Below are 23,162 nucleotides of genomic sequence, written 5' to 3' on the forward strand. Positions count from 1 at the left end.
TCACCACCTCTGCCTGGAATCAGAAAGGTGGGGAGAATTGCAGATTGACTGGGAAAGGGGACAAGATGGGGATGAATTGAAATGAGAGGGACTCAGGGCGGGTTTCAGAGGGAAGGAATGATTTCTGGAGGCTTCTACAGACTGGGCCACTGTACTACCAGGCTGGAAAGGGAACTGAGATGGAGTGGCTTTGAAGGGGGAAACTAGAGAGCATGTCTGGGTCAAGCTAATGGACCTGCCCACATGGGAGACCTGGGCTGGGTCAAATAGCATCACCTACCACCCACTGGCATATGCAAAAGCTGGGGTTGAGGGCCATGCCTGGCTGGGCTAGGCCTCAGTACCCACCATGAATGTTGGAGCAAGAGGTGGGCATGTCAAACTGAGCTGCAGCACCCACCAGAATACAAGAGAACTAGATCTGAGGGAAGATTTTATAGGAGACTTACAGGCTCACATGAAACACTGAGGTTGGTGACAGCTGAGCAAAGCTGAGAGAACTCACCTGAACACAGGAGCTGAGGCTTGGAGGTAGCTGGACTGGCCAGGCTGCAGCTCCCACCAGTACATGCAAAGGCTAGGACTGAGGGCAGACCATGCCAAGCAGGGCAGTGGTACCCACTAATATATGTGAGATCTGGGGCTAGGAGCAGTCCTGGTAGAGAAACTTAGGGAACAATCCTGCTAGGCCATGGCTCTCACTAGGGAACACAAAGAACTAGGGCTAGGAGTTAGAACAGACTAGGCAGTGCTGTGGCACTCATCAACATTTGTGTGGGCCTGGTCTAGAGGCAGACCAGGCTGGGCCAGTCCACAGCACCCACTGGCATATATGAGAGCCAGAACAGGGTGTGTGCCATGCCTGGATGGCCTAGACTGCAACACCCACCAGTAAGAGCTGAGACTGTGGATGGACCATTCCAGGCTAGACCAAAGCACACGCCAGTTCAAGATTTGGGATGTGGATAGGCCTGGTAGCAGAACTTTGGGGACTCTACTGCTAGGCTGCAGCACTCATTGGTGAGCATGAGAGCCTGGGCTGGGAGCAGGCCAGGCTGGACTGCAGTACCTATAAGCATGTATGTAGGCTGGGTCTGGGGGTGGACCGAGCTAGGCCAGTCCACAGCACACAATGGCATGAGCAAGAGCCAGGATGGGGTGCAGGCCAGGCTAGGTTGAACCATGACATCCATCAGTTCACATGAGGAATGGGGGTTGGCCAGGCTGGTCTAGGTTGCTGCACCATCTGGCAAGAGCTGAGATTAGAGGCAGGCTGGGCTGGACCAGGCTGTAGCACTGACTGGCAAATGCTGACACTGGGGGCAGGTCATCTCAGACTGGGCTGAAACATCTGTTGGCAAAAATACAGGCCTGCAGAATGCCTGAGATGGGAACTTTAGGGACTCTCCTGCTGGGCCACTGTTTCCACTGATGAGCCTGAGAGTGGGGACTGGGAGGCACCTCGGTCTGACCACCCAGGCTAGACTGCAGCACTCACTGGCAAGTAGTGCCAAGACTGGCTAAGAATCATGTCAGGCTTGACTGTAGTACCTCCTGGCAGGCACAGGATCCAAGACTGGAAGCAAGCCTGGTAGGGAACTGTGTACACTCCCCTACTAGGCTGCAGCTCCCACTGGTGAGTGTGAGAGTGAGGGTTAGGGATGGGCCAGACTTGTCAAGGCAGCAGCATGCTTTGCATATTTGTGGGCTAGGTCTTGGGGAAGGTCAGGTTAAGCTCAACTGCAATACCAAGGAATATGCATGAGAACCAGAGGGATATGGGATGGACTAGGCATGGCCACAGCACATGATAGTACACACAAAAACCAAAGCTAGGGATGAGCATTGTGGAAGTTATTGGGGATCAACCCCATCAGGCTGTGGCACTTGTTGGTGTGTTTGAAGACCAGGACTGTGGTAGACTGGGCTAGACTAGGTTGCAGCACTCATCAGTTTGCATGAGAGATGGGACTAGATGTGGAACTGATCCAGCAGCTGTATCCACTGGTATGTGCATTGACTGGCGCAATGATGGACTGAACTTGACCTGCACTGGCTAGCATACAAGAGTCAATTCTGAGATCACCCCAGACAAGGTTTCTTGGGGGACTCCCCAACTAGATCGCTGGACGCAAATTCTGGCCACAGGGAAAATCCAAATATATGTGGTCCAAACCTGAAATGCATGTATTAGGCTGGGCATCTTCAGTTGCTGATACCTAGGCAGTGCACAGCATGTCCAGATGCACATAGGAGACAAAACATGCAGCTCATCTAGGCCTATAGAGGATGGCGAGTGCTCATCAGAGGAAGAAGAGCAGAACAGGGAGGATCACTCTGTTAGCCAAGCTGTGCAAACATGCATATTCCTAGGCCTGGGGATACACTAAGGTGGACTTGCTCAGCCAAGAGACCTTGAAAAGACTTTCTCAACTCTGGTGAAACAAAGCTGACGATGTTTCAGAAATACCAAAACCACTCAAGCAATATCCTGAGAATACTATTCCCCAAGCTGGGGACTCCAAGGCATCCTCAAATAACTGTCCCCCGATCCCTGGTGCTGATGTAGTTTGACAGTTAGGAGTGGCCCCTCCCTTTCGCTTCCTGCAAATACAGAAGGAAAAATAATGAAACATTTGTCCCACTCACCTTCCTCTATGCCTTGACCCTCTCCACCCTAACTGGAGATCCACATGTACATGCATCCCTCTCAACCATGTAAATAATATTTACAATAATAAATAAAACAAAAAAGTGTACTATGGGGATGATCATTGGGACACTACAGGTTAAAGCCCTACTTGCAATACTTGCATCTCATAAAGGAATGTAAGTTCAAGCCTTGGCTGTCTGCTTCTGGTCCAATTTCCTGATTATATGTCCTGTCACCCATGTGAAAGAACAGGTTGGAGTTCCTGGCTTCAGCCTGGCCCAGGTCTGAGTGTTATGGCCATCTGGCAGGGGACCGGGGAGGTAAAACAGAAGATTTAGCAGATCTTTGTCTCTTTCTTACATTTCTGTCACTTTCTCTTTTAAATATATATATAAAAAAATGTTTTCAAAAATATGTATTATTTAAAAGTATAGATTTTTTTTTTTAAAGATTTATTTTTATTATTTTTTCATTGGAAAGGCGGATATACAGAGAGAGGAGAGACAGAGAGGAAGATCTTCCGTCCGATGATTCACTCCCCAAGTGAGCGCAACGGGCCGATACTATGCCGATCTGAAGCCAGGAGCCTCTTCCGGGTCTCCCACGCGGGTGCAGGTTCCCAAGGCTTTGGGCCGTCCTCGACTGCTTTCCCGGGCCACAGGCAGGGAGCTGGAAGGGAAGCGGGGCTGCCGGGATTAGAACCGGCGCCCATATGGGATCCCGGGCGTGCAAGGCGAGGACCTTTAACCACTTGCGCCACTGCGCCGGGCCCTAAAAGTATAGATTTTGAAAAAATTTTGCACTAAAATATACAGCTTTAATTTCATTTTTGCATAAACTTTTTGAAATGTTTTCATATTCATGAAAAAGTTAGATATTTTGTTCCAGGTGCAGAGCTCATGGGAGAAAAAACACTCATTTTTAGCACTTTATGCTCATTCTATCTCCAGCCTCCCAAGCAAAAATACAGTTGGCTATAACTGACCTCTTGACATTTTTGGCAAAGTCAAAAGCTAACAGATCTGTTAGCTTTCAGAAGATCATACCTGTCTATAATACAGAATTACTCTGCTACTCAGACCACCACCTCATCATTTCAGTTAAACTTCCATACATAATTTTGGATTTTTTTGGTATGTTCTATAAAGTATTCCCATACATATTATCTTACTTTATACTCACTGTCACCTTGGAAAGAAAGCAAAACAGATATGCTTTGCAGATGAGGCTGAATGATTCCCCAAGATTAGGCTATAACTTGCTTGTGGTGGAGACAGGACTCATCCTTATGACAACTGGCTTTCCAACAACAGCTCTGATTCCCTGAGGCTGTCCCTGGTCATTAAACAATTTCATACCCTCCCCTCCCCCAAAAGCACTGCTGTGTGAGTGGCGCTCAATGGGTACAGGTTTAGCATCTGTCATTTTGTGCTACCCAGTGGCTCCCACCTGGAAGGACTCAGATATCAACCACTGTTAGGGATCCAGTGATTTCTCATTAGATTCCAACCCTTCACTCCCTTCTTTCCTGTTTTTGCTGTTCTGCAAAACCAGCTCTGAAAGCAGCAAACACAAGCAACATTGAAAGTAAGAATGATTTTTAAGTTACCTACTTCCATTTCCCTGTTCCACCCTACCCACAAATGCACAGATGCAAGTCAGGAGTGCAAGAAAGCAAGGAATAAGTTTTAAGTCCTAAGCTGACAATGAGTAACAACAGAAAGGGAAATGGAAATCACAATCTACAGGATTCTGTGTAGAAGCTAAGGTTTATCCCTACTCCCTTTTTCCTTTGATTCTAGTGTAATACAGCAATCATCAGGTGCAGTAACTTGCAGAGAGATGGGGTGTGGAGCAATGGATGAAGCTAAGACACTCTGTAAATGGGAGGGGAGGAATTCAGCTTTATACAGGCCACTGGTTGCTCTGACCATGCTCAGTGTCTAGCCCTGTCAGGAAGGCCCCCAGCCCTAGTGTTAGTGTGCACCAGTGAGTGGTAGTCGGAGGTAATCCATGCCCAGCTCAGGTTCCACGTGGGCTGGTTCATCTATCGGTCTTACCCATAAAGTTCTTCCAGCTCCTACCCTCCAAACCACACAGTCTCAGCCACCTCAGATACCTACAAGTCCAGTGGCCTTGTTGATGAAAGTCCCTCAGAAGTCATTCCTCACCTGCAACATACTCCCTCAGCGGTCCTCCCAAATATACATCCTCTTACCCCTTTCCCTGGTCAATTTACAGTCCCTGAACCAGGCATATGGGGCCCATGGGGCCAGAGCTGGTGAATGTGCGGGTCAGCCTGAGCCACCCACCAGGCTGAACACCCAAATACCCTCCTCCTTCCTTTCTCCCTCCTTTAACAGCTCCAAATCTCTGCCCCTCCTGTATCCCCTCCCTCTGTGTTTTCCAGATAAAATTTTTAAAAACTCAGCAGAATTAGTCAAGATGTTTCTGGATTCTTGAGCTGATTGATAAGTATAATATTGATTTTACAGTTAAGTCAGTGTTTCATTATGTAGTAATGAGTCTGAATGTTCTGAAAGATCAAAGAGAAAGACACATCATTTGCTTTAGGTTTTACAGACGAAATGCAATGTAGAAGCTCTGGATCAGAAGGTGAAGCTTGAAGTCTTGACTCTTTCTTATTAAGTGAACTGCCTTGAGTAAGCAGGCCTGTTTGTGGCTTAGTGATTATATTAAAATTAATATGTTTTAAAATAAATTAAACCATACAAATTAATTAATCAACGGGGACATGGAAAAATTTCTTCTGAGTAAAAACTAGGTTAAGAAAAGAAAGAACAAAATTAGATCTTTGTTCTTAGTAAACAAATTGTAATAAAAATGCAGAAATCCAAATATATAAAGGATAAGATCAACAGGTGTTTGCATGGAGGGATTTTTAAAAACTTCATATATTTCCTGATTTTATCTCTTGACTATACATTACTTATATTGGGAAATAATTGTAATTTTTAGAAGGCAGTTCTTGAACAAAAAAGGGTCAAGTTGTAATAGTTACACTGGAACTCAAATGAACTTATATATATATAAGTAGATATATATATAAGTAGATATATATATATATAAGTAGATATATATATAAGTAGATATATATATAAGTATATATATATGTATATGTATATATATATATATATATACAAATGATAAATTCTAAATTTCCAGCCATTTAAAAACATTAATTAAGTAACATGAAAAGGTAACAGAGACAAAGAGGGCTCACCCTTCTGCTGTCAGAGTCTTCCACATGGGTAGCAGGGACCCACATATTTGGGTCATCACTTGCTGGCCTTGTGCACTCTTGGGGGTGCACTAACAAGAAACTGGGCCAGAGTGGTGGTGGGACTTAAATCAAGGTGCTTCATTCAGGGAGGTGGGCTTCCCAAGCAGTGTCTTAACCACAACACAACCCACACTTTTAATTATTTTCTAATCCTGGCTCCTGGCTACAAATCTAAAGGAAAAAACTAATCCGTACATCCTACACTGATTTGGAAAAAAGATGGAAATGAACATGCTTCATACTATATTTCTTTTTTCTTATTTCATTTGAGTTTTTGAAACGCTGCATTCATCTGCTATTGCGTATTCACTCTTCATGGTTTTCAGATTTGATATGTTTAGGTCCTTACATTAATGTTACGAACTGAGAAACAGAACAGCTGTTGTAGTCTTGTTCATCCATAAATAAAGAAGCAAGTTACGGAATTTGACAATAACCAAGGAAATTTAAATGTCAATGTCTGCAGGTGTCAAACCATGATTTTTATTTTTAAATTTTTGTTTCTTAACAAGATTTATTTATTACTTTGAAACAGAGTGACAGAGAGAGAGAAAAAGAACTTCCTTCCATCGTTTAGCTCACTTTCCAGCCTCAAGAGCAGGGACTAGGCTAGACCAAAGGTAGGAACCGGGAACTGGGAACTATGAATTCCGCTGAGGTCTCACGCACAGTGGCAGGACTCAAGCACTTGAGCAATGATCTGTTGCTTCCCAGGCACTTAGCAAGACACTGCTTCAGAAGCAGAGTTGCTGGTACTTGAACCAGCATTTCAATGAGGATGTGGGCTTGGCAAGCTGTGATTTAATCAGATGTGCCACAACCCCTTCCCATCCTCCACCCTCCTACCCCCGCGTCTTTTTTTGTAAGTTTCTGCCTGCTCCTTAAGCAACAAAATGGCTTAAGTAGATCTATAAACCACTAGAAAACAAAACCAGTGGATCTCAAGCTTGAAAGCTTAGCTATTTCTTTAACAACCTCTGTGTGGGTATTTCCCATCTACCCAGGCCCATAAGACTGGTGTGTCAGAGACTAGGCTAACCCTCAGCTTCATTCCTATCAAATAAATAGTTACTCAGAGTACATCAAGTAGATAACTACTATTATCCACTTTCTTTTAAAACGTTTTAAAATTTTTTATTGCAAAGTCAGATATATAGAGAGGAGAGATAGAGAGGAAGATCTTTCATCTGATGATTCACTCCCCAAATAACTGCAACGGCTGGAGCTGAGCCAATCTGAAGCCAGGAGCCAGGAGCTCTTCTGGGTCTCCCATGCAGGTGCAGGGTCCCAAGGCTTTGGGCTGTTCTTGACTGTTTTCCCAGACCACAAGCAGGGAGCTGGATGGAAAGCAGGGCAGTTGGGATTAGAACTGGCATCCATATGGAATCCTGGCACATTTAAGGCAAGGACTTTAGCCACTAGGCCACTATACCAGGCCCTATTGGCCACTTTTGAAATGTGAGTCCTGTTGATGCAGCAAGTAAAACCATGGCCTGCAGCATATGCATCCCATATAGGCGAGTTCAAGTCTTGGCAGCTCCAATTTCAATCTAGTTCTCTGCTAATGTGCCTGAGAAAGTGGCAGAAGATGGCTCAAGTGCTTGGAACCCTGTAACCACATGGGAGACCCAGAAGAAGCTCCTGGCTTCTGACTTTGTCCTGGCCCAAGCCCCAGCCTTTGTCATCTTTGGGAAGCAAATCAGCAGATAGAATATTTTTCTGAGTATAGCCTTATATCTGCAACTCTTTCAAATAAATCCTTAAAAAAAAAAAAAAAAGGAAAGGAAAGGAGCATGAATTCTGAAAGGAATATGGTAACTCAATCAGTAAAATGTGTTTGTGAAATACAGCATGTCTGTTCCTCTCAGAAGTTATTGCTTAAGACATAAAAATAAATCAGTTTTAGGGGATATATATTATTTTCTTTAAAGATTTATTTCTTTTTATTGCAAAGGCAGATATATAGAGAGGAGGATATAAAGAGAGGAAGATCTTCTGTCCCATGATTCATCCCCCAAGTGACCACAACAGTCGGAGCTACGCCAATCCAAAACCAGAAGCTCAGAAGTTCTTCCAGCTCTCCCACATGTGTTCAGGGTCCCAAGGCTTTGGGCCGTCCTCAACTGCTTTCCCAGGCCACAAGCAGGGAGCTGGATGGGAAGCGGGGCCACTGGGATCACGGTGCATTTAAGGTGAAGTCTTGAGCCACTAGGTCACCATGCTGGGCCCAATATATGATATTATTTTACACCTGCATGTTCAATGAATATTACTATTCACTAAAGTTTACTTATTTTTCACTGTGAATTTGCTCTCATTTTATAAAATGGTTCACAAATAATGATTAACCATGCTGTAAATCTGATAAAATTATTTATGGATTTCACATTCCAGAATAGATTTATATGCTTTTTGAAGAAGGTAACTTTATTTTGGCCTACTTCATTTAAGGAAATCTTAATTCTTAATAATAACCAAATTATTTCCTCTTGCCTGAACTCAAAGTCAAATATTCCCAGGATAATAATGTGCCCTTTCACAATTTTTCCTTTTTGTGGCTTTGGAAGTATTTTCTTAGTGATACTTTAAGAAGCAGCAGAAAGGCCTTATTGTGTTTAAAAAAAAAAAAGAAAAGAAAACAGCTTTCCCCCCCAATTTTCTGAGCTGGCAAAAAACATAAGCACATTATTGGAATCCTTTCTAAGTTTCAAGACTATTGCAATATTTTTTGTTATCCTGAGGACACTCAGGTATTTTCTGCAGTTGGGAACAGGCTGTTTAATATCTCCAAACTTTAGTCGTATGCCTCAACGGCCATGACTTGCACATAAAAACACTTTAAAATCCTTTACTAAAGAGCTTGGTATCTTGGTGTAACAGGCCATGTCTCCACCTGCAGCTCCCGCATCTCATATGGGTGCTGGTTTGAGACCTGGCTGCTCCGTTTCTAATTCAAATCCCCACTAATGTCCTGGGAAAGCAGCAGAGGAAGGTCCAAGTGCTTGGGCCCCTAAATTCATGTGGGAAATGCAGAAGAAACTCTTGGCTCCTACCTTTGGACTGGACCAGTTCTAGCCATTGTGGTCATTTGAGAAGTGAACCAGTGGATGAAAAACCTGCCTTCTTGCTTCTTATTTGAAGAAAAAAAAAATCCCTTACTAATAGTCATTCTATAGAGGTAAATTGCTGAGGTTCCTGCTTTCCTGGCTCTAGGGTTCATTCATTGTGAGTGAGAAGGACAATGGGAGTTCATTCATTGTGAGTGAGAAGGACAAGGAATTCCAGTTGTCATGTGCCCCTGACTAGACATTTATTCACAGGGCACAAACCAGACTACCCAAAGGCACTCTGCACAATCTCAGGTTTAACTCTTTTTTCATTATCCGTAGCTAGGCTTATGGCATTCTGTCGTTTCTTCAGCACCAGCAGTCTCTCTTCTGTTATTCAGAGTGCCTTTAAATCTTCACTTTCTTCTGTTCTCCCTAGTTTTATCTGTCCCTTGACAACAACCAGATTCTTCCTCTCCACATACTGATTCTCAAAAATTTTGTCTAATCTTTAGGACTTTACTAATACATTAGATTTTCAAGGTCACAGGAAATGCACAATTATAACTACCACAATACAATTCTTATCAATTATCATGTCAATGTGATATTAATACAAAGAGAATAGGTTCAATGTAGTTCAGATATAATTCTGACAGTATAATGATATTTCTTGACCACAGGCCACCTAGGTGGCACAAAAGACATTAAGACTCACATATCCTTACCTTTCCTACTTTTCAAAAACATTTTGACATCATGAAACCACTGCTCTGCAAGCATATTTTGTGTCGACTGAATATGTGAATATCTACTTTAGTAATGTTGTTTTGGATGGCTATCATGCACATTTGCTTTAAAGGTTTTATCATGAAAACCTATAGGCCTAAGGCAGGCGTTTGATAAATGGTTAAGACAGTGCTTAAGATACCTCTAACCTTTACTGGAGTGTTTTGGCTCAAGTCCAAGCTGAGTTCCCAATTTCAGCACACCCTGATAGGCAGCAGATAATGCCTCAAGTACTTAGGTCCCTGTCACTCATTTGGGAGACCCTGACTTTGGCTCCTACCTTTGGCCTGGCTCAGAACCAACTGTTACAAGTATTTGAGGAGTAAATCATTTGATACAAGATCTCTGTCCCACTTTCAAATAAAGTGAAAATAAATACAATTTTAAAACTTGCAGGTCATAAATTATGTCAGACTATCCCCACTGGTGGATTAACCACACAATTTACTTTAAAGAAAATAGATAATGAAAGGACCAAATAAAATGTAATTTATACTAAAAATACACATCCAACTCTACGTAGCACTGGTGCCAATAACAAACAATCTGAAGATTGAGGATATTTCAACAATCTGCCCATACTTGTTTATAATGGGAGGTTTGCAAATAACTGCCAAATGTTCCCTGGCACTCAGGTGAATATTCAGTTAAGCTCTCAGTAGCTCTAACTGTGTGCTAAGTTTTTATTTATGGATACCAGATACCACTAACTCTTAACAACTCAGCAGTTACTAGTAAGCAGCCTTTACACACACATTCTCTCTCTCTCTCTTTCAATGAAATCTAAGTCATCAAGAGTCATATCAGGAATATGCTGTGGCCTATCAATTGACTATGGCCCATATCTTGGAAGCCACTGCTTAGGTGATTTGATTGCTTTTTGATTCAGATTCTTGAGATGCTGGATCACCTTCTGCTGCTGACTTTGTGCCTTAGCCAGCAACCCAGGGCTACCCTGCCTGAAAGTGCACATCTACAGTCTGTCACGGGAGTCTCTCCCTGGGAGTCAGATGTTACCCACGTACTAGCCAGATATCCTACGCCATTATGGCACCTGATGCCATAATGGAAGGCATGAATGAAAGACATGGTGGAGGAAAGTCAAAAGACCTGTTTTTAAGCCACCCTGCCCTGCCAGATATCTAACAGCAGGAAATTCACTTCACCTATCAGCTCAGATTTATCTTCATACATTGTAAATAATATCAGCACCGTAGGTTTCCTGCAAAGATCAAATGAGATAATATAGATAATAAAGTGTTACATACATTTATTTTAAAATGTGTAAAATATGTGATAACATTCATGCAAACACCTTTGCTGTTTAATTAAAAAATACAACCCATATTAATATGACTATGATATATAAGAATGGCAAACAATCCACATTGCCAAAATAAAGGTCAAATGCATGGGACACATAGAGCCTAAAAACTACCAAGTGAGCTGTGAATTCTTGATTTCACAAGTACCCTTTGTTTTTTCCCTTCTCAAGGATTTGAGGACAGGACTTAACTTAGATTAATCCCAAACGTTAAAAATGAAGAATTTTTTTTTCTTCCTTATTCACCGGGAAGATGGGCTGAAGAATGCTAGGAGTCCTTCCTCCCAGCCAGTAAGGAATGCGTTCTGCTTGGGGAACTTAGTAGGAATGTGAGGGTTGCCAGAAAAAGCAATTAAAACATGGCAATTGTGGACTTGCTGTAGGGAAAGGAGTCTTAACTAGAATCAGGCTTCCTCAGCATCTTTTGGAAGCCACTCTGTGGCTAGGGCCAGTGCTGGCACTGCAGGGCTAACCTTTGCAGTCAGTGAGTGAACACATAGGTCACCTACAACATTTCCAACAGTTACAGTATATGACTGACATTACAGGAGAGTTCTTTGGCATCAACACAGATGTGGACTTGGACACCACTGTCACCAACAGGTACATGACCTACCTCATGAGTTAGTTTTCTCATGTATGAGAAAAAATAATAGCACCTATCTCTTATAATTGTGGGTCCATTTAAATATAAAAAAGTAGATGAAACAACTGGCATTGTGCTACTTCATACATTGTGCTATAAAAACTATTTTTATATAAAGTCTCAATATCTTGTATCTATGCAAAATATTATAAATACAACATGGTTTCATGTCTGTTACCACCTTTTTAAAAAAATATGTATTTATTTTTATTGGAAAGTCAGATATACAGAGAGGAGAGACAGAGAGGAAGATCTTTTCTCTAATGATTCACTCCCCAATAATTGCAACAGCTAGTGCTGAGCTGATATGAAACTAAGAGCCCGGAACCTCTCCTACATGGGATGGAAGAAGCCCAGATCCTTCCTCACAGAATCTAAAGTCATCAGAATAAAGCCGGGAGCCCTGAGCAGACCTCAGAAACAGAAGAACAGTAAACTCCCTCTGGGACTCGGAAGGGGAGCTTTCTCTGGTCCTTACTTAGTTCCAACTTTGGATCCCACCCTCTCTTGCAATGACCGTCAGGGTTGCTCTGGAGCCCCTCCCCTGCCAAAATTATTAGAGTAGACAGATAGAGAACAACAAGGAAAGTTTAGAACCAGACAGGAAACAGTCAGCTTGGATTCACATATACCTTACAATATAGGACACAAAGATAAGTTACTCTTCACTAAGGCATCTAAGATTTCTCTGCACACCCCTCCTAAAACGGTTCTGCACCTCAAGTGTTGACATATACCTTGTTAGAGTTATAAGTCTGTTTGGACTATCCTAAATTCAGTAAGTATTATGCTTCAACACTATAAACTGCTAAATATTAAAATGAAAATAGACATGAGACAGCTATTTAAGGTGTATAGCAGCCAGTTGTGTATAAACTAAAATTGAAATGTCAATGAAGTAGTCACAGGATGTGGTTAAGAACTTGCATGTTCTAACACACTGGTCACTCAATACATGTCAATTAACTCCATAATGTTGTAAATTGTTGTTGATGTTATGTTGTGGCTTTCAATTGGTCGGGATGCTATTCTGCCAGCTCTGCCTTCAGACCATAGATGGTCTTCCTAGAAACTGTTGAATTTATCTAGACAACAGGATGCTGGACCCTATGCATGGTACATGCTTTTAATGAAAGAATCTTGACTGGATTTGAACTGTAATTCTGCAACAAGGTGGAGGAATCCACCATGGGGGGAAGGTACGAGGAAGGGTTAGGGGAATCCCAGAGCCTATGAAACTGTGTCATAAAATGAAATGTAATTAATTAAAAAAAAGGACTATGTCACACAGGATATAGCAACACTGAAACAAAATCAAGCCACATTATTGGAAATGAAGGACACATTAGATTGATTTAAAAACTCAGTGGAAACTCTCCATGGTAAAATGAAAGAGGCAGAAAAAATCTCAGAATTAAAAGATATTTCTTGTCACCAAAGGGAAACATCAAGATAAAAAAAATTATAGGAGTTCCAGAGGGTGCAGAAAGAGAAGCTGGGTTTTTAAATGCATTCAATGAAATGCTAAAGGAAAATTCCCCTAATCTGGAGAAAGAAATGCAAAACAACATCCAGGAGGGGAGGGGCACAGAACTCCCAACAGGTTTGACCAAAAGTGATCTTCACCACAATACATGATAATCGAACTCTCTTCAATCGAACATAAGGAAAAGATCCTTAAATGTGCTCATAGAAAAAAAATCAATTGACCTATAGAGGAATGGCAATTAAATTCACAGGAGACATCTCACAGAAAACTCTGCAGGCCAGAAGAGAATGGAGCAACACATTCCAGATTCTAAGAGGAAAAAATTGTCGGCCCAGGATAACATACCCAGCAAAGCTTTCCTTCATCTTTGAAATGAAAGAAAATTCTTCCACAGTAAAGAAAAGTTAAAAGAATATGTCTCTTCCAGACCTGCCCTACAAATGATAAAGATGTTCTCTTAACAGAGAAGAGGAATAGCACTCATCAAAACCAAAGACAATGTAAAGAACATCCCAATAAATTTAAACAGAAGACTAAATCAGTGAACAACCCATTGCTAAAATGACAGGAACAAATTACCACCTATGTACATTAACCCTGGATGTAAATGGTTTAAACTCATCAGTCAAATGTCATAGATTAGTAGACTGGATCGAAAAACAAAACTCATCTATCTGTTGCCTACAGAGACACATTTCACTAACAAAGATCAGTTGAAACTATATCTCATGGATTTTGATGTTTTTGCTTCTATTTTCATATCTTCAAAGTGTTTTTTGTCATATTTAATTCTTCACTGATTAATAGATCACACATTAGCATCATTTTCTTCAAAAGGGTTCTTGATTTTTCTTTTTTTTTTTTTTAAGATTTATTTATTTATTGGAAAGTCAGATATACAGAGGGGAGGAGAGACAGAGAGGAAGATCTTCCATCTGATGATTCACTCCCAAAGTGAGCGTAACAGCCGATGCTATGCCAATCCGGAGCCAGGAGCCAGGAACCTCCTCCAGGTCTCTCAGGAGAGTGAAGGGTCCCAAGGCTTTGGGCCGTCCTTGACTGCTTTCCCAGGCCACAAGCAGGGAGCTGGATGGGAAGTGGAGCTGCCGGGATTAGGACTGGCGCCCATATGGGATCCCAGCGCGTTCAAGGCAAGGACGTTAGTCACTAGGTCACACTGCCGGGCCCAATTTTTCATTTGTTGAGCAAAACATTATTCATTTAGTAGCATGTTATTTAACTTCATGGCATTTTCAATTTTTATTTTTCTTCCTTTTTTTTGGGTGGATTTTTATTTAAGGGAATATATAGTAACTGTGTAATGGGAACTATCATATCCAGATGTGAGAGTATAATGCAGTATGCATCTCTACTTCCGGATCAATGATGAACTCTCAATGAAATTGTTAAATATAGCTTGGCAATAGGATGCTGGACTCTGCTATTGTCCATGTCTACAATGATGGACTTATGACTGTTTATAAAGAACTATAGGGGAACTCAGTGTTGCGGAGGGGATTTGGGGAAAGAGTAAGAGAAATGGCAGGGCCCATGGAACTGTATCATAAAATGATAACAATAAAAATAAAACAGACAAGCAAACGAAACAACCCCCCAGGCTAATTCTTGTTTTGAAATACACACACATACACATGCACACAGCTCTTGCTTCCCAGATTCCCACAATACTTGGCATTGGTCAAATAAAATCCAAGATCTAGAACTTCATCTGATTTTCCCATGTGGATGACAGGGTGTTAGTACTTGAGCCATCTTCTGCTACCTTTACCGTGCATTAGATGGAAGTTGTACTGGAGGCAGAGATATTGGTAGGATGCAAATCCATATACTCTGATTTGGTATGTGGATGCCCTAAGCAGGAGGTCAACTCTCTGCAGCACAATGCCTAACCTAGCACTTTTAACAGACTGGGCTTAGGAAGCAACCACAAAGCTTGATTTTCTTGAGTGACAATCATCATAAATATGGTATATTCTCAGTATTCATGATAGTTATGATCTATAAGTCCCTAAGAACAATGATTAGCAGTTAGTGACCCATTGCTCCTAAGGAAAATATAGTTAAGGTCCTGGAAGCCTCTGGCCACATTTTCTTCATACCATCAATATACAACTGTGCTTTCTGCATTTTTCTGTGTAAAGACATCTTATCTCCTTCTCTTATATATTTGATTCATTAATACTGGCAAATAGCACTATAACTCACACCTGAACAAAGCTTATCAAACATTTTCTCTGTAGGGCACTTTTTGCACTTAAGGGCACTATCTAACATTTTAGCAATGTATTTAAGGGGAATTTTAAGCAAAAAAAAAATCATCAAGAAAGCACACACACACGCATACACACACACACATGAAAATGGACCACAAAAATGGCAAGACAGAGAACCACTGCTTTTTTTTTCATCTCAGCTAGGAGTATGGATAGGAAAACTCACAATTTTAACCATTGTTGACACATGTGTGAAAGACCATGAAAGCACAACAAGTGCTGACTTTGGGGACAGCAAATAAACTTCAGTGATTAAGTAAATTTGTAACTATGGACTGAACAATGAGAACACAATAGCTATGATTTACTGAACTCCTACTATGTGGCACTGAATGATGTGTTTTATATGCATATAAATTGATTATATACATATATTGACAAGTTAACCTTGGTTAACTTTCACTCTACAAATGACTCAGAGTTAACATGGTGGGAAGAGCCTTAGATCCAAAAGTTGTCGCTGTTGGGAAAGTAGGCTGGTAGAAACAATGTAATGAGGTCGGTGTCATACCAATCCTATGTCAAGCTTGCAGATGTATTAGTGATTGCAAGCTGGTAACAGACTGGGCTTTTGCTCTTCTTGAACACTGCTCTGTCTGAGCTCTTATAGAAATTAAGACTGTACTGATTATTCAGTAGCAGGGTTATTGATTATTACATTTAGAGACCCACCAGACTATGTACCAGCCTCTGAAGGGAATCTTTCTTAGACGAAATCATACCTAGCAGTTAGGAACACAATCACCCAGTTTCTGAATCTCATGTGGAGCTAAAAACAGCCAAGTAAACAAATTCAGAGAAACAAATATGTCTTTCAGGGTACTGACTTACTGAGTGGGAAGCCAAGAAGTTAGTAAGCTTCTGACTACACTGCCCTAGACTGAATGTTTTTGATACCCACACCACTCATATGTTAATTTCTAAATGCCAATACCCAATGTAATGGTGTTTGGTGGTGTGACCTTTGGGATGTGATTAGGCTTTGAGGTGGAGCATTACAAATAGGATTTTTTTTTTCCTGTCTCAGGTTTATTTGTACAAACAGCACAGGAGGACAGCAGCCTAGGGGTCACACCAGTCCTTCTGTCCCTCCAGTGGCCAGCAGAGGCTGTCACTACTGAGCCTTTGTGGGTGGCTGGGTACCTTTGGGAGATGGCTGAGCTGGAGCGGCTGCTGCAGGTGCTAGGGCTTTGGGCTTGGCCTTGCCCTTGAGCTGAGCCTTGGCTTCAGCCTTGACCTGAGTTTTGACCTTGCCCTTGATCTGAGGCTCGGTCTTAGCCTTTGCCTTGGCCTTTGCCTGGGCCAGCCTGACACCGTTGGCCATGCAGGCACGAGCACGCTTCCCGAGCTTGGGGTGGGTGATGTAGGCAAGTCGATCGGATTTACGGCTGACTCCCTTGGGGATGGTGGGCTTCACGTGCTTGGGTTTGATGATGGCCTTGATGGCCTCGGCCCGTGCACTCATGGCCTTGGCATTGTTGGCCTGCATCTTCTTCAGGCCCTTCTTGTTGTGCTTCTTGGCAAAGTGCATGTTCCTCAGGAACTTGGGGTCCACCTCTTTAAGAGATTTGTATCTCTGTGATCGGGGCTTTTTAATGCCATTTCTGGGCCACTTTCGGGACTGGTTGTGTGTGGTGTGGTTCTTGGACTTGGCCATGTCTACCCCGAAACCCGCAGCTGCCAAAACCTACAAATAGGATTTGAACCCTTCCTTATACAAGAGGTCTGAAAAAGCTCCCTTACCTCTTCTGCTATGTAAGAACAAGGTGTGTGTAACTAGGCATTCAATCTGGTGGTACTTTTATCTTGGAATATTCAGTTTCTAGAACTGTGAGAAATATTGTTTATGTTGTTGCTAAACCATTTAGCCAATAGTATTCTATAATAACAGCCCAAACAGACTAAACTTTTGAAAAATGATGACCTTATCTGGACAGCCTCTTGTGCATCCTCCCTCCAACCTGCTGCTTGCTTTCCAATCAGCTGTTATTCTGTTCCCATTTTGCTGCTCACTCACACTTACTCTTGCCAGAATGTGATATTCTTCCCCAAGTAAACCACCCTTAGCTGCCAAGGCTCATCTCAGTCCTGTATTTTCCATCAACCTCTTCTGGAACCCCTCAGCCACTTACAACTTCTTCACTAATGGAGTGATATTAACCACCAAAAATCTAGTTAACATATCACTTCATCTGTCAAAGAAAATAATAACATATGCCTCTCACGACTTTCTCAGGATAGTGTATGATTGTAAAAAGTCCAGGGCCTGGTACCAAGTGGATGTTCAACAATGATAGTAATCCTGATTCTAAATTATCATTTATTTTTTCAGTTTTTTTTTCAAGTACTCTTAGGCAAACTTGATGGTGAAAAGGATAATACTTTGAGATACGACAACAGCAAGAAAACAAAATGTATTGGAACAATTATTACCAGATTTTCAGTTTTATGGGTTAGAATAAGAATTTGGAGAACTAACATCAAATTGTTTATTATTTTATTTTTGTTACAAAGCTCCCCAATATCTCTCTTCTTTTTTTTTTTTTAAGATTTATGTATTTACAGAAAGAAAAGAAGACCGAGTGATAGTCTATCTCCTGGTTTACATCCCCAGATGGCCCAAGGAGCTAGGAGCTTCATCCAGGTCTCCCACATAATTGCAGGGTCTTACACACTTAAGCCATCTTCTGCTGCTTTACCAGGCCATTATCAGGGTTCTGGACCAGAAGTGGAGCAGCAGGGACTTAAACTAGTGCCTGTTTGGAATGCTGCCATTGTAGGCAATGCTTTTGCCTTCTGTACAAACCTCAATTGCTTATTCGTACTTTGTCATTTTAATTTATGCAACAAATACATTGGAAAGACAAAAGATAGTAAGAACATAATACTGGAAGTTTTTTGTTTTGAAAATGAGTATGTTCAATTTCAGGAAAAACTTCCCTTCATTCACTTATCCACTTGTTCTTTTTTTTTTTATTCATTGTCCACATGTTTTATTTAGTGATATGGATCAGGAATTTTTCCAGGTGGTAAGAGATAGCGCTTAACCCTACAGAGAAGGTCATGGGACTTATGAGATTTACTTGTTTTCCAATAGTAAAAGAAAAAAGAAAAAGAAAAAGGATGATCATTTGATTTTACAAATTAAGACACATTGAAGAGTAGGGGTTTTAATCCTGACTCTAGATTCTGATTCCAACTTGCTGCTAATATGGACCCTGGAAGTAGCAAAAAAAAGACTTAAAAACTTGGGTTTCTGTTTTCTACACAGGAGATCTAAGATGCAGTCCTGGCTTCTGACTCCAGCTCAATGCCAAGCATGGCTGTTGCAGGCATTTGGGAAGTGAACAGCTGATGAGGGCTCTAGTTTTCACTCGCCCTATTTCTCTCTCTCTCTCTGGTTCTCTCTCATAAAACAATTAGAAAGAAAGAGAACAGATCAGGGAAAACTCAAGATCAATCACTACCCATTTAGTCTCTCACCAATGCATATTTTGACATATTAGAGTTTTAAGTCACAGAGAGTAGGACCCGATCCCCACTTTTGAGCTATGCAGAGGGAGTAGGAAGCTGTCACGCTGTATAGAAACAGCATATAGAAGCAGTGGAGAGAGAGTAGCAGATCTTGAACAAATATCTGCCTCTTGGCAGGAAAGACAAGCCTGCAGACAGCTCTTCTTTGTAAGTACAGTTCATACATAAATAGGAATCCTTCTGGAAGTTATTAATATTTTTCACCATGAAGGACAATGACATATTTTTAGTCCAAGAAGGTCTGAAATATAGGACACAAGGGATTTGAAACAGTCAGTACTCATCAAAGTGTGGAGATAAACCTCGAGAGAGGGTGGTGAGATGGAGCTTAAGCCTGACCATGTGGTTGGAGATTGGAGCTGGAGGTTTCCTTGATGATGTTCTCACCAGGATTCAAAAGGAAAATAGCTGGATTTTGTCAAATGAGATATAGAAAACTTTTAGCACTGTTAAAAGCTTGGAACACTCAGCCAATTCTGAAAACCCAGAGGAAACAAACTAAAGTCAGAGAAATAGTTGCGTTTCTAGCATGCCTAGATGAGCAACTGGAAGATTCCCCAAGAACTGGTAAACCCCCTGTAACATACTGAATTGTGAGTTTCCAGAGAGGATATTGGACATACTTGTGCTTTCTTTCTAAACGTCACAATTAAGCCAAAGGTAGCAGGTGATATAAATCACCAGAACTCATCAAAATTCTTTCCATATGTGATAGGTAGAGTGACTATCTCCAGGGTCTTGGACTAAAATTTGCAAAATGGAACAAAAATACAATCTGGATTCCAGAGGAATTTTTCAGAACACAAAGATTGCTAATTGGAAAAAAAAAAGTAAGAAACCTACTATGTTTTCCCAGGGCCTTACTTTTGGGAGCTCTCTCCCACTACATGGCAAAGAAAGGGGTACAAGTCCCAGATTCCTGAACTTAGTAGGAAAAGGACTGAAAAGGCAATGATCAGGAGATCCCTCTAAGAAGAAGCCTCTTCCTTGTCAGAACATTGTAGGAATAAGAAGAAAAATATTACTAAAATGAGTCACATTGTTAAATCCTAAAGTAGAGTGAGGTTTGGGAAGGGCAAATGACCTAAGTGCAAACGTTCACATGGCTTGATCAACTTCATCTTGCATGCCATCACAAGCAAATTAATTATTCCCAGATGCTAGGGATGAAGGGTGCTGCTGAATTGTTTTGCTTCTCAAATTCTTCAATATAAACACACACTCATAGGATTGTATTTCCTTTTTTGGCTCCCAATATGCAAGTAATTATATAGTGTGCAGGATAATGTTGGATGAGCTGTTCTTTGAATACCAAACAAGTTCTGGGTTCTGTCAGCCTTTTGGTTACCATGTCCACAAACATTTTTCTCTGACAGTCTTTAGCAAGAACTTGCAAACAAATTGTTTCAAGTATTTTTTTTTTTAATGTTCAACAGCAAGCAATACAAACATCTTTTCTAAAGTATTCCAAACTCTATTAACACTGGAAGGAGTATAGTAGTTTCTGTCCTGCCTCAAAAACAGTTTTTTCTCTTGTCATCCCTGTAGAGTCAAAGTGTGTAACAGCTACTGTACTTTTTTGACATTCCTTACATTTTGATGACATGTATGTAAAGAGAAACAAAAGAAGATTATGAGTCAACCATGAATTAAGACTGTATTTTCAATTAACATAGATTCTATGATCTTGTCCAGAACAAAGTAAATAAAAATAATTCTAGCTTCTATTTCAGCTCCAAATTTTATAGGGCAAATGAGTCTTGGAGAGTTTTGTGAAGGCTGCCTGGGGCCTTCACACTTGGAGTAGATTTGCTTTGGATCACCATGTCATTGGCACAAGAAGATGTGTGTGTACAATATAGCAGCAAGGAGAGACCAGGAAGGCCCTAGTAATGGTTAAAGAAAAAAAAGACATGTCCTGCAAAAGGAGAGAGCTCTCCAGTCTTGTCAACTGAAACACACATGGGAGAAAAAGTTTAAGGAATGTTGATATCTAAAATTAAATAAAGAAAAGGAGACTGATTCTATGAGAAAAAAAAATGTTCTGGTTAAGTTTAAGTGCAGAGGAAACATTCATTCAGAAGTGGGCTCCAGGTCCTGGGCACCAAAAACAGCTCACCAGGCTGGGTCCCACAGTCACATGACAATTACCTAGCATCTGTGCCTACACAGCCAACAAGCCCTAGCGAAGGGCCCAAAGGCCCCAGATAAGGAAGGAGGAGTGAGGTCTTGTGTTGCTGGAGCTTTGGATTTCTGGGTAGGTGATTGGCTACTGGAAGCTTTTCTAACCTGTAGTAATCCTAGACCTAGGTGGAGATTCTCACGCAAACAGCTTGGAAGGAAAGCTTTGAGGTATTGCACATGCAAACAAGTTAGCTACAATCTCTTTCAAATGATCTCTTGGAAACCTAGTAGGTTCTAGTAGGCATTTGTACTTGGTCCCTTGTATTGCAACTTTAGGATATATTTTTAAATAATGCTTAGCTTGCTTCTTAAATTTGCAGCTTATAATAACATAACATGTGATGCTAAAAGGAAAAACTATCAGAGGCCCATGAATTGCAAAATGTGACAAATAAATAAAGGCTTTGAAATTGGAAACACAATCTAGGGGCCAAGTTATGGCATAGTAGTTTCAAGGCACCACCTGCAGCACTGGCACAACTCGTAAGTCTCTGCTGCTCTCCTTTTATTCTCAAGACATTTTGTTTTATTTTACTTTTATTTCAAAATCAGAGTTACAGAGCTACCAGTTCACTCACCAAACGGTTGCAATTGCTGGAGCTGAGCTGATCTGAAGCTAAGAGTCAAGAGCTTCTTTTGGATCTTCCACGTGGGTACAGGGGCCCAAGGCCTTGAACCATTCTCTGCCCTCCCAGACCATATGCAAGGAGCTGGATCAGGAGTAGAGCAGCTGGGATATGAAGCAGCATCCATACGGAATTCTGGAACTGCAGGCAGAAGGTTACTTACTATGCCATGGCACCAACTCCTTCACTGTTCCGTGTCTGATCCAGCTGCTGGCTAATGGCCTAAGAAAGCACCAAAAGATGGCCCAAGTACCTAGGCTCTTACACCTATGTAAGAAAACTAGTTGAGGCTTTGGCCACTGCAGGCACTGGGGTAGTGAATCAGCAGATGGAAAACCATTTTCTCTGTCTCATTTAGTAACTTGCATTATTATTATACCGGTAAATATTACAGGTATTTAATTAGTTAACATTTATAAAGTGCTTATAACTGCTTTTAGTGTTTTACAAGTGCCTAGAAAATAAATGAGTAAATAAATACAAATTTTAAAAAGATCTCTTTTCTGACTATGGTAAATACCATCTTTGGCATGTGGAACAGCATAGAATATTTGTGTATCTATGACTCTACTCAGGAAACGTTAGACTTTTTGTTTACTTGTAAGGCCTGTAACTCACTTGTAATCATACTGAAACCTCAGCAAGCCTGATGAAGTAGTTTCTGAATTCAGGCAGTATTTAATGTGTATGGGAAGGGTACATATCCGGTCTTGTGATTCATTTGTGTCCCCATAAATGCTTACATGTTACAAGCAGAAGGCATAGTGCTTGCTTGACCGGCAAATGTCAGTTACAGCCCTGAGCTGGGAATTACAACCCTAGATATGCTACTGTGGAGATGGAAAATCCAGCATTCTTCCCTTTCCATAATGGAAAGGGCTGAGGTTTTCACCAGGGTTCAAGCACTTCTCACTTTCTAGAACTCTTTCCTGGGACTATAGAGGCCCCTGCCTGCTCAGATGCATAACAGTTGTGACATCTACCCCATGTTGTGGAACTGTCCTGGGAAGCAACCCTTTGTTCATTTTCTAGGTAAGTGTATAAAAGAGCTTCACTGTCAGGCAGCCATGGCTGCAAAGTGCTGTCCTAGATACTGCTAGGATATCTGGATGATTCCTGCATAAATATATTATTCTGCCACCCAGAGGATATATAACTTCTTGGAATTGAATCTATCTGAAGCTAAGAGGTTAACATTGTAGCCAATGTTCTCAAATTGAGTCATACACATTGAACCCTAAGAACAGGGACTAGGGATTATCCTGAGACCTC

The 23,162-nt window shown here is 41.3% G+C and overlaps 1 protein-coding gene across 2 annotated transcripts; it reads right to left on the minus strand.

Moving 5' to 3' along the window:
* Positions 1-16,553: 16,553 nt before the first annotated feature.
* LOC121165328 (60S ribosomal protein L29-like) lies at positions 16,554-17,229 on the minus strand. Of its 2 annotated transcripts, XM_040994039.1 has the most exons (2): positions 16,826-17,229; positions 16,554-16,765 (listed from the first exon to the last, which is right to left on the minus strand). In XM_040994039.1, the coding sequence occupies exons 1-2, from the start codon at positions 17,201-17,203 to the stop codon at positions 16,661-16,663; spliced, it is 483 nt and encodes a 160-aa protein (XP_040849973.1). In that variant the 5' UTR covers positions 17,204-17,229; the 3' UTR covers positions 16,554-16,660. The 2 variants fall into 2 exon arrangements, with proteins under 2 accessions (XP_040849973.1, XP_040849972.1); XM_040994038.1 differs by having other exon boundaries at positions 16,554-17,229.
* Between the last annotated feature and the right edge of the window lie 5,933 nt (positions 17,230-23,162).

This window comes from Ochotona curzoniae, unplaced genomic scaffold, assembly GCF_017591425.1.
Source record: "Ochotona curzoniae isolate NIBS_2020 unplaced genomic scaffold, NIBS_Ocur_1.0 contig_883, whole genome shotgun sequence".
In the NCBI taxonomy this organism is placed as follows: Eukaryota; Metazoa; Chordata; class Mammalia; order Lagomorpha; family Ochotonidae; genus Ochotona; species Ochotona curzoniae.

Excerpts from the sequence above, each read along its gene's own strand:
- LOC121165328 (XM_040994038.1), bottom strand. The coding sequence starts at position 17,203 with ATGGCCAAGTCCAAGAACCACACCACACACAACCAGTCCCGAAAGTGG.